At 32.6% G+C, this 13,975-nt stretch overlaps 1 protein-coding gene across 5 annotated transcripts in view; it reads right to left on the reverse strand.

The window, feature by feature from the left end:
* The window catches only part of LOC150100851 (WD repeat-containing protein 46), a 240,227-nt gene that overhangs the window by 33,694 nt on the left and 192,558 nt on the right, over window positions 1–13,975 (reverse strand). For all 5 annotated transcript variants that reach the window (XM_090401124.1, XM_090401126.1, XM_090401123.1 and 2 more), the window contains one exon: window positions 1,682–1,776. In XM_090401124.1, the coding sequence (XP_090257250.1) occupies window positions 1,682–1,776 (95 nt within the window). The remainder of the gene's footprint in view (window positions 1–1,681; window positions 1,777–13,975) is intronic.

Consider the following 13,975-nt stretch of genomic DNA (forward strand, 5'->3'; position numbering starts at 1 on the left):
TTTCTGCAGGGCCAAACATTCCTAAAAAAATATGGCTATGATGACCCTTTGCTAATAAAAATCGGTTTGAACACTTATCATCTTATATCATGAAATTTGAATGCAAATATTATCATTCGTTCCAGATTTTTACAGTGCCCTTCATTAAGTGATATCTTGCCACAGGCCTTCCATACAGTGTTCAAAGTGATGTGTTAATTAATCTCTTCTGAATAAGAGTATAACAATTGTCAAATCATGAGGTAAAAACTGCTGCAATTAAATAAAATATTACTGCAATCTTACAAAATACATATATATATTTGCATGTGAGATAATCTCTATGCAAAAGCGGATTAAACTGTTATATATCTCCAAAGAATACATAATTACTGGACAGATAACAAGCATATTTTATATAGTGGCATTCATACTGAATTTACAAAAGATATTATTTGAATCTTCTAATGTTATTTTAGATAAACACAAAAATCTTATCTATATACAGGGTGTTCGGGATAAATTTGACAGTTTCGTAAGGAAAAAGAAAATCTTCTTTGTATCTATTAAATTTAATGAATTGACAAAAAAACATTACAGGCAGAGTTAATTACAATACTATCAACAAGATTTACTCAAAATAACCACCATTAGCATCGATCACAGCTTCAATTCTGCTTCGGAACCTCGAACAAGCTGATGCTACAGTCTCCCTGGGAAGGGCCGCAAAAACTGTTTTAATTTTATCCATTAACTGGGCTTTTGTATTACTGGAAGTGCGATTGGTGTCTTTTTCAACTGCGCCCCATACAAAATAATCCATGGGGTTAAGGTCTGGGGAGTTTGGAGGCCAAACATTTGGACTGGTGAAGTCGTAGACATTTTCAGACAACCATTTTTGACTTTTCCCAGAGGTGTGGCAAGGGGCCGAATCCTGCTGCCATACATACGGCCTACCATTGGCTACCCTTGTTATCCAGGGCTTGACTACAGTTAGCAACTCCACGAACAAAGCCCGAATTCCAATGCCAGGGTTCTTCAACACCTGTTCCTGCAGATTTGCGAGGAATTCTGCTGTACGAACGCAATCAGATCGTCTGCTAGGGATCTTTCTTCTTGCTACATCCTCGTAGTCACCATTGCAAGTCTCTAGTTCATGCCTGATTGTTTTTACTGTATTCAGGGAGCATTGGGCAGCAGTCGTAATATCCTTATTTTGATGGCGGGCACGAATCATCATGATACAAGTTATTCTCTTCCATGATTCAGGTGGGTTCCAGCTATCCATCCTTTCTGACATCTTGTATATGAATGAAGAAGGGTCCAAACTTTTAAATGAAGAGAAGTGTGTGTTAATACATGTAACTTACGGAAAAATATAATTAATTATAAATATGTCAAATTTATCCCGAACACCCTGTATCTATATGTCTATGTTACTCATATTTCACAAATATAATAGCTGTGTGCTTCGTAGGTATTTTTAAACAAAAAATAAAGGGAAAATACTGAAACTATTAACCAAGTCAGAATGAATCACATGGAGCAATTTAGTCATTTTATTACTTCTAAGTGTTCAACCTGACATTTCACTTTATTAATAATTTAAAACTGACTAGAATATAATAGGATTAATGTAAAAAAAATAATGAAAAGTATGAAAAATAGGAAACATGCAAACATTGATATAATTCAGTCTTACTTTGTCTAGCAGAGCTTTCACTTCCATTTCTTTTCTCTGTGACTTAGTCATGAATGGATTACTTTCAAAAGCATCAAAATTAGGTTCACCAGCACCTACAACACCAATTTAGTTCTCTTTAGACAAGTACAACATTAAAGTAATGCTGCATTTTAAAATGAAACATAACTGAGAAGTTGTATGAACTTAGTGCATATATGAAATTCAATTAAATAATGTTTAGGAAAATATTGGGAAATAGATTAATATCACTGCAATAAAGAATGAATTTTCCTTTTGAACATCCACACAGACACATAAAAGAAGCTCGGCAAATGCCTCTTATTTCTAGATAAGAAATGTTTTCACTTATGTATTGAGTAAATACATATTCAAAAATGGCATTTTGGCAAATGTTATTCAACTGACTTTGTAAATGATGGATTAATTGTAGAGCTTATATGATTTTTTTTAAATACCCATATTGTCAATGATAAATTTTTATTTAGCACAAGTTATGATTTTTTCAAAAAATTATGCAGCATGGTTGTTGATGTGCAAGAATTATAATATTATTGTGTGTGGTTCAATGAAATTCGAAGATACAGAGTAAGATAAAGTTTTTCTATAATACTGCAGAGCTTTACAAGGTCACTACCCACATGCAAATTCATCATACAAGTTCTGAAATAAATTATTTGGTAATTTTCCAATAACATCTTCTACCTTTTTCATTCTTGTGATTTATTACACTACAAGCAAAATAAACAATATGACATTTACTTGCAAAATGTAGCAAATTCTACAGAGCAACTTTATACTTATAGTAAAATGCAAATAGTGCATGCATTCCTTACTTAAAAAAAAAATAATAATAAATAAATAAATAAAAAAGAAAAAAAAAAAAACCCAGCATATTTATAATACATAAAATGCTGCTATAGATTAAATTCTATTCACTGATTTTTTTTTCAGCCAGTTCTGAGTTAATCAATTTTTGACATAAGTAGGATTTTTTTCTCTCAGAAACTATGGTTTTAATCCTCCCCCACCAAAAGACTAGAAAACTCAATTATTTCAGATAAAAGTAAGCATTATGATCAAATGCCGGAAGCATTATGATCAAGACCTCAGCAAGTCTAAATCCGGCCTGATTATGATTTAGAATCAACAGATGGTGATGGTTGTCTCTTGTACTCTCACTCTGATGCTTTCAAAAATCATTGGCAGCAATAATTGTCATTGACTGCAAACTGAGCAATGACTGCCAACTGATTGAAAGGGCAGAGACTCGCTGCTCACTGATTTTCAAATGACAGCTACGGCTAAAGGAGTTCCATCTATTCCCCTTTGAGGAATACAAACGGAATTAGTGAAAGAGAGAGAGAGAATATATAAAATACCAATTTAATACTTTGTGATATATTAATTTTAATGTGCTATTAAGTATTTCAATAATAATATTTAATGATTATAAAATTAACCTTTTAATAGCTTTTCAGTGCACTGGATGGATTTTAAATTTATAAAACTTGATGTCTCAGACAAAGCTTTTTTTTTTAATTTCACTGAAAAAAATATACTTAATCACATGCAAAATGCAAAACATAAGATTAAATGTATAAATAGCATGCTTAGTGAATTTAAAGTTAAAGGTAATCATTCACCAGCACCTTACTGCAGTTAAAGGTAATCAAACTGTGTGCTTGCACACAGTTTATGATTACCTTTAACTGCAATTTATTACAATTAAAGTACATTTTAATAGCTATAAAAGAATTACAATGCAATAAAAACACTGTCATACTTATAAAGCAGATAAACAAAGTGCAACAGTGATGATGAACACAAACAAATACTGTACATAAGAAAGATGAACAACCTATTAGAAGATTCAAATACCTATGCAGCATAAGACTGGGATACCACATGACACACACACACACACATAATAAAACTAATGATGTAACCAAAAAGTTACTTAATTCATCATCATCTTGCGTATCAAGGATTTAGGCCTAGCATGGCCTGTTCCGGCCTTAGAAGTCATCGTTGAATTGTTTAAGAGGACGTCCTGGTTTTCTTTTTCCGAATGGCTTGTACTTTAAGGATTGCTTTGGTAATCTTTCTGTTTTCATTCTTTGAATGTGTTAAGTGACTTAATTGGCCAGAAGAATTGAAAAAAAAATCTCTAACATCAAAACATCCTTGAGTCAATCTCAAGAATTTATAAGGAACCAAAGCAATAGTTTGTTATAATCGAAAGCCGCAATGAATTCCTTATTAAACAGCAAAGTCATTAAAGGCTTTTCTGGAGAGTTTTCAGCATTTATTATAATATTATAATACATTAGTTTGTCATAGTATCATTATTTTATTTATTTTTTTCATTTTTTGACAGTTGACTACAGTAAATTAACAGCTGGTGCTGCAGCTATTATAGCATAGGGAAAAGAAGAGTTCATACTTATAGCATAAAGTATAATAAATTTAGTTTAATCCTTTATCCAAGTATAAGCAAACAAAGTTTGCACCTGAAGTATCTTCAGGACTGAGGCAACTCGTGGTAAAGGTGGACCAAGCTCTCACTACTTGTCTCAGTATCTCCCATAATGCAAAGCACATCTCCTTGCAGTCATGTATAATGCTATGCATTAAGGGAAGGACCACTACCCAGACTGGTTTCGACGTTTATTGAGGTTTTGTCAGTGAGAGCCAGACCCAGAGGTGGAAGCAATGGAGAAGTCATATCTACCTATATGAGTTGCCAAAAAGTGTCTCAAATACTTTTACCACGAGTTGCCTCAGTCCTGAAGATACTTCAGGTGCAAACTTTGTTTGCTTACACTTGGATAAAGGATTAAACTAAATTTATTATAGTCTAACCAAGTGAAAAAAACTTCCAACATCTTTCTCTAAATCCAGAGTAATTTAATAATAAGGCGAAACACCTTTTGGCAACTCATATAGGTAAACATGACTTCTCCAATGAATGACTGCCTCTCAATATCAAAAAATATGGAAGAGTTATTTTAATTACACATCATTTAAAAAAAAAAAAAATTAGCTAACGCCTTTTTATTCCCGTATATACGGGAGTAGGCGAGGCCATTTAGCCCTATCTAACTTTTGGAGACTGAGTGGGCAGTTCAATCTCCACTGGTACCCAATCAGAGACAGATGGCCCAAGGCTATCACTAATTAAGCGGTACGCAGTGAAGAGAGACGGCTCAAATGTGCCGCCATCTCGTGGTGCCTAACCCTAACACAATATATTTAATGTCTGAAATAATGTGGGTTCTACGGTCGATTTTCTTGAGTTTACAGGACGAAAAACCCGAGTTTCCGGGAGGAAAAACCTGCTTGCCCGTGCCAGAGATCGACTAACTCGGGAACCGGTCGAAAAAAGGCTTAGAAAAATTTCATCTAGTCGCCGACTAGACTCGAAACCAAGACTTCCTTCGTGCAGCCAAGCGCGGTGGTGTGCAAACGCCACATCCACTGAGCTACACAGGCTCTTACACATCATTAAAGTTTTAATTAATAATACAGTTAATTAAAACTTCTGCCTTGTTGCATGTATAACATTATGCAGCTCTCACCATTTCAAATCAGTTCGTTGTTCATGTTCTACTTTGTATTAAACTACCACTTGTCACTGAATAAATATTATTCACTCCTTCCTTTTGTTATCATGTGAATTGAACAAACCACATAGCACAAGTCTCTAAAAGAACAACTGCACACAGTTTATGATTACACTTAGCTGCAATTTATTAGTATTAATTAAGTTTTTTTTTTAAGTCATTGTTGCTCCTTTATTTGGACTTTTGGTTATTCTTCTCTAATGCTCTCTGTAAAAAAAAAAGGCATTTCTAATGCACATAACATCACAATAAAAAAGTATTTCTATTTAAATTTCCAAATATACAAACCAGTTCAATTTTTGTAATCATATTATATTCTCATTCAACAGTATTTTACTATTTTTTAAATAAGTCCTTAATTTTTTTTTTTTGTAAAAAAATATCAAATTGTGTTTCTTATTCGAAAAATTTTAAATTTCCATGAAAATGCTTATATCTTTTTTTTATCTTTTTTTTTTCTGCTACACTTTCCTGACACCCCCCCCCCCTGCTGTTCAAAGTTCATAATTTTTAGCAAAACTCATTGACTTTTTTAGCTCAATGCCATAAGTAAAACTTATAACACAGAATCATGAAATTTAACAAAATTTTCCAATAAGGAAATATCAATATTCCCCCCCCCAAAAAAAAAATTGATATTTTTCCAATGACTAACATAGCATTATTGCAGCAATCAAACACTTCAGTTTTGCATGTAATATTTATTTCAGTGCCATTGCAAAGCAGGTGGCTGTTCCAAAGAACAACCACCTGCTTCCTGCTCTGTACAGACAACATGATAAAAAAATCATGCTGTCTACAGAGTAGCTAAAATACCTTCAAATGAATATCTCTTATAAAGATAAGAGATAGTTATGAAATACATGACTATACAATAACATATATATATCAATTATGTTATTGTATCAGCGATAACATAACTAATGATGTGAATTTATACTCCTCTTTAGTTTGGAACATAGTCCATGTCTTGAGCAGAAACCTAGCAAGTACTTGTCATTATTATAATTAGCCTAGCCTTTCATCTAAATTTTCCTAAAATGTCTGAGATACATTTCCAACTTTTGTGTTTAGTATTCCAATAGGAACCAGTTTTCCTTTTCAGAAAGTTGTACTGTTCAATTTCCTATTTTGAAATTTGTACCATCACTCTAGTTGAAACCAGCTTCATTCATTCAGTTTATTTTCATGTTTAATGCAGAATTAAATGATTATAATCCTATACCACTCCCTCCTTTTTACTGATCTCTAGCAACTGAATAAATCATCTTATATTTATTATTTAGCTGGATCCTATTTTAGTCTTCTTAGTTTCAGTAATACCAATTATGCTGAAATGGTACTTATCTAATTCTCTTGTTTGTTTTTTATGTGAATCCTATCTAGAAAAGATTTTAAACATATAAGTATTAGCATTAGTACTATTAGTATAACAACAGTACTAACAATACCTATTAATTTAGCACTGCAGATAGATTAAAGATTAGAAAATCCAGAGACCCTACACTCTAGAGACCAAACATGCCAACTAGTACTTTTACTAGTACATATTTAACTAGTACAACTAGTATGTATTTAGCAACCTCTGTTAACTAAACTTCTTTTTATTGCTTCTTACAATGATATTACCTAACCTTCAGTCCTGTTGAGGCTGTTCCAGTTGCTGACTTTTGGCTGTTTGTCTTGGTTTCCTGATAAAAATGGTTATTCCTCTTTGTAATCAAGCAATGCCCAAGCCAACATGTTATCTGATTATGTTGTACCATCATAATGTAAATGTAGTTTCATCTAATACAGAACACAATCTGGTCAACTAAGTCCAAATTGTTAGCCTATTCCCATTTGTTTGGCATCCAAATTGATACCTGGTAAACAAGATGCATCACAGGAAAGTGAGAATTGGACAATGGATTCACTCAGTTCTCTGTATTCTGTATAGGTTATATGGAGATCTTCTTATCTCAGTTATCTAGCTTGATCCATTTCCAAATTCTAATGCAAAATGTTTGACAAGCTATAGAATGCTGAGAAGGACTTATGCTAAGACTGTTTTGGCATCCTCAACAGAAATGTTGGTATGCTACAAGAGCAACAATAACAACATACAACTGCAGCAGGCTATCTTGCAAAATAGTAGTAAATGGATATACTGTCAACCTACCAGAGAGAAAGAGTGAAAAAAGGCATATGCTGCCAAATGATTTTTTGGCACTCATCAAATGCTTTCATTCTCAGATGTTTAAAATAAAAGTAGTTAATTACTTTGTTTGTTATTGTTATTTTTGAAATTTTATTATTGAAATTTTTCAAACCACTTCAGATGTCCAATAAGTGGGTCTTACACCAGAAGATAAAATTCATTACCCACCTAAAGACAATCACAAGCATTCATGCCCATGACAGGATTTGAACTTGTAGCCTGTTGTGTGGAGAGCAGATATTCTAAGCACTCAGTCAGGCAGGTTATCTACTAAACTAATACACTTTATGGTAGTTCAATATCTTTATCACTGAGAGAATTGTAGTAGGAGTTTTTTCTACTATGTGAATTTGAAAATTAAAGAAATTATCTCATGCCAAAGAAAGAATTTTTTTTAATTTCTTTCTATGACATGTGATAATAAACATCTAAAGAAAATTATCACTAAACTAACTATTTGACACATCAAAGCACAGACATCACTAAACACATTGGTATGATATATATTTCCAACACATGGTGCAATGATGTATTCTACTATCTTTAACGTGCACGTTCTGTACTAAATTTTTAAAAATTGTCACTGTATTTGAACTAATGATATCACTAACTTGTACTGAATTGCAAGTGCATAGGTGAATAGAGGTTTCTGTAAGGAACTCAAAGCACTGACATAAATTATATAAAAACATTTAATTAAGCTCATACAAAAATTAAAGAAATTATCTTGCACTAGAAGCAATATTGGGTTATCAAGCTTGACATCCCTGTTCATGACCTAGCGTGCAAATAGTTTTCTAAACTTTCTTTTACTTGCAGCTTAAATAGAACAATGAGAACATGGTGTAGTTATGCAGTTATAAAATATAAGAAATATTTATCTGATATTCTCTCATTCTGTTTTTAAGATGCAATATTTTTACATTACTAATCTTTTTCCTAGATTAGTAATTAGAAATTTTATATTAAATCTCTTAGATTAGTAATATAAAATTTCTATATAAATTTCTAAGTCAGCTACTTCTTAAGAAGCAGGTCATTGCATACATAAAAAGATTAAATTATCTTTTCATTAACTGAATGTAAAATTATTTTGCAACTTACTATTTTATGGAGTTGAAAAATAAGCTCATTTACACCTGATGCTTTAAACAAATTCTTTTCACAAAATTGCTTTAAACGTAGTCTCCTTTTCTAGAATTTATTGTATGCTTTTAATGCTATTTATCAGTTTCCTATGTATATGCACAAATTAGCAGTAAATGACAAAAGCATGGGGAACCGAAATTGTTTTTTTTTTGTATATGCAAACAGGACTTAAAATGTTTCAGAATTTAAAATTATTTAAATCTTTGCATTTACAATAAACAACCCACTACAGATAACTCTTATTATAACAAACTTGTATAGAACTAAAGGAAAAGTTTGCTACAATAAAATTTCCTTTGGCAAGCCATTGATGCTGTGGAGCTTTTGCTGTGATGGTTTGTTATAATGAGTGAATTCCATAATGGTGTTTGCAATAGCAAGGGTTGACTAAGATAATAAATTATAAGATATATTATATGAGTTCTGATTGTTAACACAGAATTACGTGTTAACGATTAGCGGAATAAACAGCAATTTCTTAATGAAATATTTGTTTTAAAGTGCTTTCATTTCTTTTTATTTAGCTCAATAATTATGGAAATATGAATACTAACAAATCTTGCTATAGCATAATCATATTGATCACAGGAATAGCTGGTCATTTGTGTAGTTCATTATAATGAAATACTTTTAGCACAGCATTCTTCCTATCTATAGGGCCTTGGCTGGAACTTACAAGTAGTTTGCTATCAGCCCTGTCACTAATCAGGGAAGAAATTTCCACCTGATAAGCATCAGGATTATGGAATTAATCTCAAATCAAATATAATAGCTTGGGATAGTATTTTGTGAATGTGTGTAAATTAGAAATCAAAATGAACAAACTGAAAAGCATAAAGTTCTGTAAAGTGTGATAATAATCATTCCGATTTGCAAAAAAAAAATTCACAACACAGTGGTTTCAAAATTGTGGAGTTTATTTTCACAGTGAATTAAATCATAAACCTTAAATAAGTCATACCTTAAACCTTAATAAATCATATTATATCACATGAGAGTGGTCTGAAAAGTTCTCAGTCTAACAACAGAAAAAACAAATTTATAATTTCAAAATTATTTTTATTTTTCAACATAATCTCCCTTAAGATTAATACATTTATTCCAGCACCATTATCCCGTCCATGTAATGGTTCTCGGTAAGATCTGCAAAATACCCCTCTACAGCTGCAATCACCTCTTGATTCAAAGAAATCCCTTAATTTTCCCATTGCCAATTTGTGGGCAGGTGCATTGTCCTGATGAAAGATGATATTTTTCTTCTGCAAACTGGGTCTTTTCTCACGAATTTTTTCATCTAGTCTGGTTAAAAGATCGGAATAATATTCCGTGGTTATTGTATTACCCTTTTCAAGATAATTAATAAACAAAACGATTTTAGCATCCCAAAACACTGATGCCATGACCTTTTCTGTGATGGAACCAACTTTTGTCTTCTTTGGCGCTGAACAACTGGCTTCTGTCCACTGTTTTGACTGCTGTTTGGATTCTGCGTAATGGTGTCCAAGCACACTTCAGAAATTTTCATCGTTTTTGATCTGCTGTGAGCAAGCATGGCATCCATCTTGCACAAAGCTTTTTCATTTGCAATTCTTCACACAAAATATATCCTACACATTCTTTTGAAATGCCTATGGTCTCAGCAATTTCATGCACTTTGACTCGCCAGTCATCCACCATATCATGCACTTGAACAATGATTTCTGGTGTTGTTACACTTTTTGGATGTCCTTCACGTGGATCATCTTCAAGGTTGGTACGGCCACGTTTAAACTCGACAGCCTATTTCTTAATTGTTGAAAAATGAAGGAGAAGAGTTCCCATAAACTTTCGTGAACTCCGAATGAATTTCTTTTGGAGTTAAACCTTCTTTTATAAAGAATTTTATAACCGCACGATACTCAATTTTATCTATTTCAAGGGATACAGACAACACTTCAAACAGCTGTATATTACAAACTACTTGATAGAATAACTTGCAATTTCACATGGATACTTATGACAGATTTACCAACTTAGAAAAAAAAACATCTTGCCAATACTGTTGTCATCTATGGTCGAGGCTGAGAACTTTTCAGACATCCTCGTATTATTTCGAATATGCATTCAATTTCATTTGTGCCTTCTATAAAAAAAGCAAAACCTAAGTAGTTTTACTGATGTAAAAATATTTAGTACATATAAAAGACAACTTTGTCTTAATTTGCATGAAAAATCGGTTATAACATCAATCATTCATTTATTTATAATGGCAAATATAAAATCAAATATAACTTTATAACAGGTAGTTATAACAGATGCAGAATTGTTAATTAAATTTATATGATTTCATTAAAACTAAAAAATGAACTAAAAAAAAAATCTGAAGTGAGTATTTTGATTTACGAGGATTGTTTGAAAAGTTAGGTAAAAAAATAGGTTAAACACATTTTTTTGATAAAAATCACCTTTATTTCTCAACATAGTCTCCATCGAGGTCTACACATTTGGTCCAGCAAGTTTCAAATTTTTTCATTCCATCTAAAAAGTAGGATTTGTCAAATTGTACAAAATAGTCATTGACAGCTTTGATGACATCCTCATTCAACGAAAATTTATTCCCACCGAGCCAAATTTTTAAGTTTGGGAGCAAGAAGTCATGGGACCAATCCAGAGAATACAGTGGATGTGGAACCAATTCAAACCTCAATTCGTGCAATTTTGTCATTGCAACCGCCGATGTGCGAGGCGGTGCATTGTCTTGATGAAAGAGCACTTTTTTGTGTGCCAATCTTGGATTATCATGATAATCCAAATAGATTATCATGATAATTCCTTGGGAATCCCAAAAAACAGTGGCCATCAGCTTCCCAGCTGACAAAATGGTATTTGCTTTTTTCAGTGCTCTTTCACTGGGCATTGTCCACTGTTTTGACTACTGCTTGGACTCAGGTGTGTAGTGGTGGATCCAAATTTCGTCTACAGTCACGAATCAATGCAAAAAATCCTTTGAACTGAGATTAAACATCACCAAACACTGTGTTGAAATGTCTTTTCGCATGTGTTTTTAATCGACAGTCAACAATCACGCACACAGCTTTTTCATGTGCAATTTTTCGTGCAGGATATTATACATCCATTCAGTTGAGATGCCTGCAATTTCACTTGGCAGTCTTCCATAACGATACCATGGATCTTGTCAATCATTTCCTTCACAGTGACCTCAGTCAGGCATACAGAGTTCATTTCATCTTTGATGGACTTAAGACCCCGTTTAAACTCATTTATCCAAAAATAAATAATCTTTAATGCTGGTGCAGAGTCCCAATGAGCTGCATCTAATTTGGCTTTGATCTACACAGCTCTCCACTTCTTCAAATAAAAGTATTTTATCACTGTGCAAAACTCGTTTTTCTCCATTTTTATGAAAAATGTGAACATGGTCATATGTCTGCCAAACAAGAAGTACACGTTGCACATGGCTAAAATTTTGCCAAGGATCATGAAAAAGGTGATATGTGCAGACACTGGTTGAATAAACAAATTATGTCGCCGTCTATTGGAAATTTACCAAACTTTTCAAGCAACCCTTGTACATACATATCATATATACAGTAATACGACACCTTATGATGTGTTGCTTTAACGATTCACTCAGGTGATGCTTTTTAATTATCAATGCCATTTTTTATATGATGCTGCGTTCTCTCATATGATGGTATTAGCTACATGATGTCCTTGTGAATTAACCAATGCTCACACATTTGATTAGAAGTTGCTGCCTCTAATCAAATTGCATGAACTGTTTGTTTATAACACCATGGCTTGCTGCATGTCTCTGTCATTTAGTATTTCATTGTAAATTATAAACTGCTTATACCTATTATTTTATTGTTAATAATGGCAGATAAAATTCAAAGTAAGGGTGCATTGCTTCCATTGTAAAGAAGACAACATGTAACCCAATTACTATACAAGATTAAAATGATCAAACTGGTGATGATGGCATATTGAACTGAGATAGGCTGCAAGCTAACCTTACTTTGCACTACTGTTAGATTGTTAAAAAAAAATAATAAAATTCTTAGTGAAGTGAAAAGTGCTACACCAGTTAATAGTAGTTATCTATAAATTTGGAAATCTTATTGTCAAAATAGAAAAACTTTGAATGGTCATAGATGTCCAAACAAATTAGCATGTCACCTTAAGTGAAGCTATTCAGAATAACTTTTGTGTTTGCAAAAATTATTCTGAATTTCTCATTTGTATATCAGTGTAAATAAGCATTTTATTTATGTCATTAAGCACACATGTAACTGCTTAAAAAACATTACTAAAGTATTATGTGCATTTACAAGTAAGTGTGTGTGGGGGGGGGGGGGACAGTGATTTGCTATACAATGAAATTTGCTATATGATAATGGTCTGGAACCTAACATGTTTTATAACTGGGGTATGCCTGTATATAAAATCTGGTTTACTGAAACTTTAGATTTTATTTTATACAACCAAGATATCCACACATAATTGGCCTATGTACTTATCACTGTGACCAGGGGTGTTCAACCCATCGATCGCAGAGTGATTTTTGGTCAATCTCTTGTGTATTCCTCCTTACTTAAAAATTTAATTAAAACTGAAAACATATTTTATTTATCATTATTTTGTATTATTTTTAATTCGCTTTAAGTGTAGTAATTGCTATTGTTTATTTATTTTTCGTTAAAATTGTCAAATCAGTAATTTTCTTATAAGTCCAGATAAATGAATTAATTTGGATCAGTGGAAGTCAAACAGCGAGCCGAGTGAATACGATTATAAGCAAGGTGTAAAACTCGATTGTAGCTTAAATATTAAATATTCCAAATCACATTACATCGATTTTTTACTTAGGTTAAGTCCCATGTGAATATTGTAAAAAAATAAACTTTGTTTGTCTCGGTATAGTTTGTATTAGATGTTTTTGTAAATAACTCTTTTGAAGCTAACTGTATATACTGCTTTAATAAGAATATGTTAGGGTGTTAAAAACAAAGGCAATGTTTTTGTCGCCGAAGCTGTACATGGCAGCATTAGAAAGATTGTTATTGAAACTGTATGTATTAGAAAGGCTCTTGCAGCCACTAAGTGTAAACATCTCTGAACTCAGTCAGAAAGAGTTCAAACAACTTTCTGATGGTCGGCTACTTACAGTCAAAAGAAAGCAGAGGAGAACAAAAGGCATGCCGCACTTGAAACTTAAGATGAAAGACTCATACCGATTCTTTGGGGGTTGCCAAACTTCATGCGAGGTCTCAGAGGAGGTCTAATAAAAAGGGACTGAAGCAAGCAGAAGGGGTCCTG

The sequence above is a fragment of the Typopeltis vanoorti genome, chromosome 12 (genome assembly GCF_054136105.1).
Source record: "Typopeltis vanoorti isolate ZY-2024b chromosome 12, IOZ_Tvanoo_1.0, whole genome shotgun sequence".
Classification (NCBI taxonomy): Eukaryota; Metazoa; Arthropoda; class Arachnida; order Uropygi; family Thelyphonidae; genus Typopeltis; species Typopeltis vanoorti.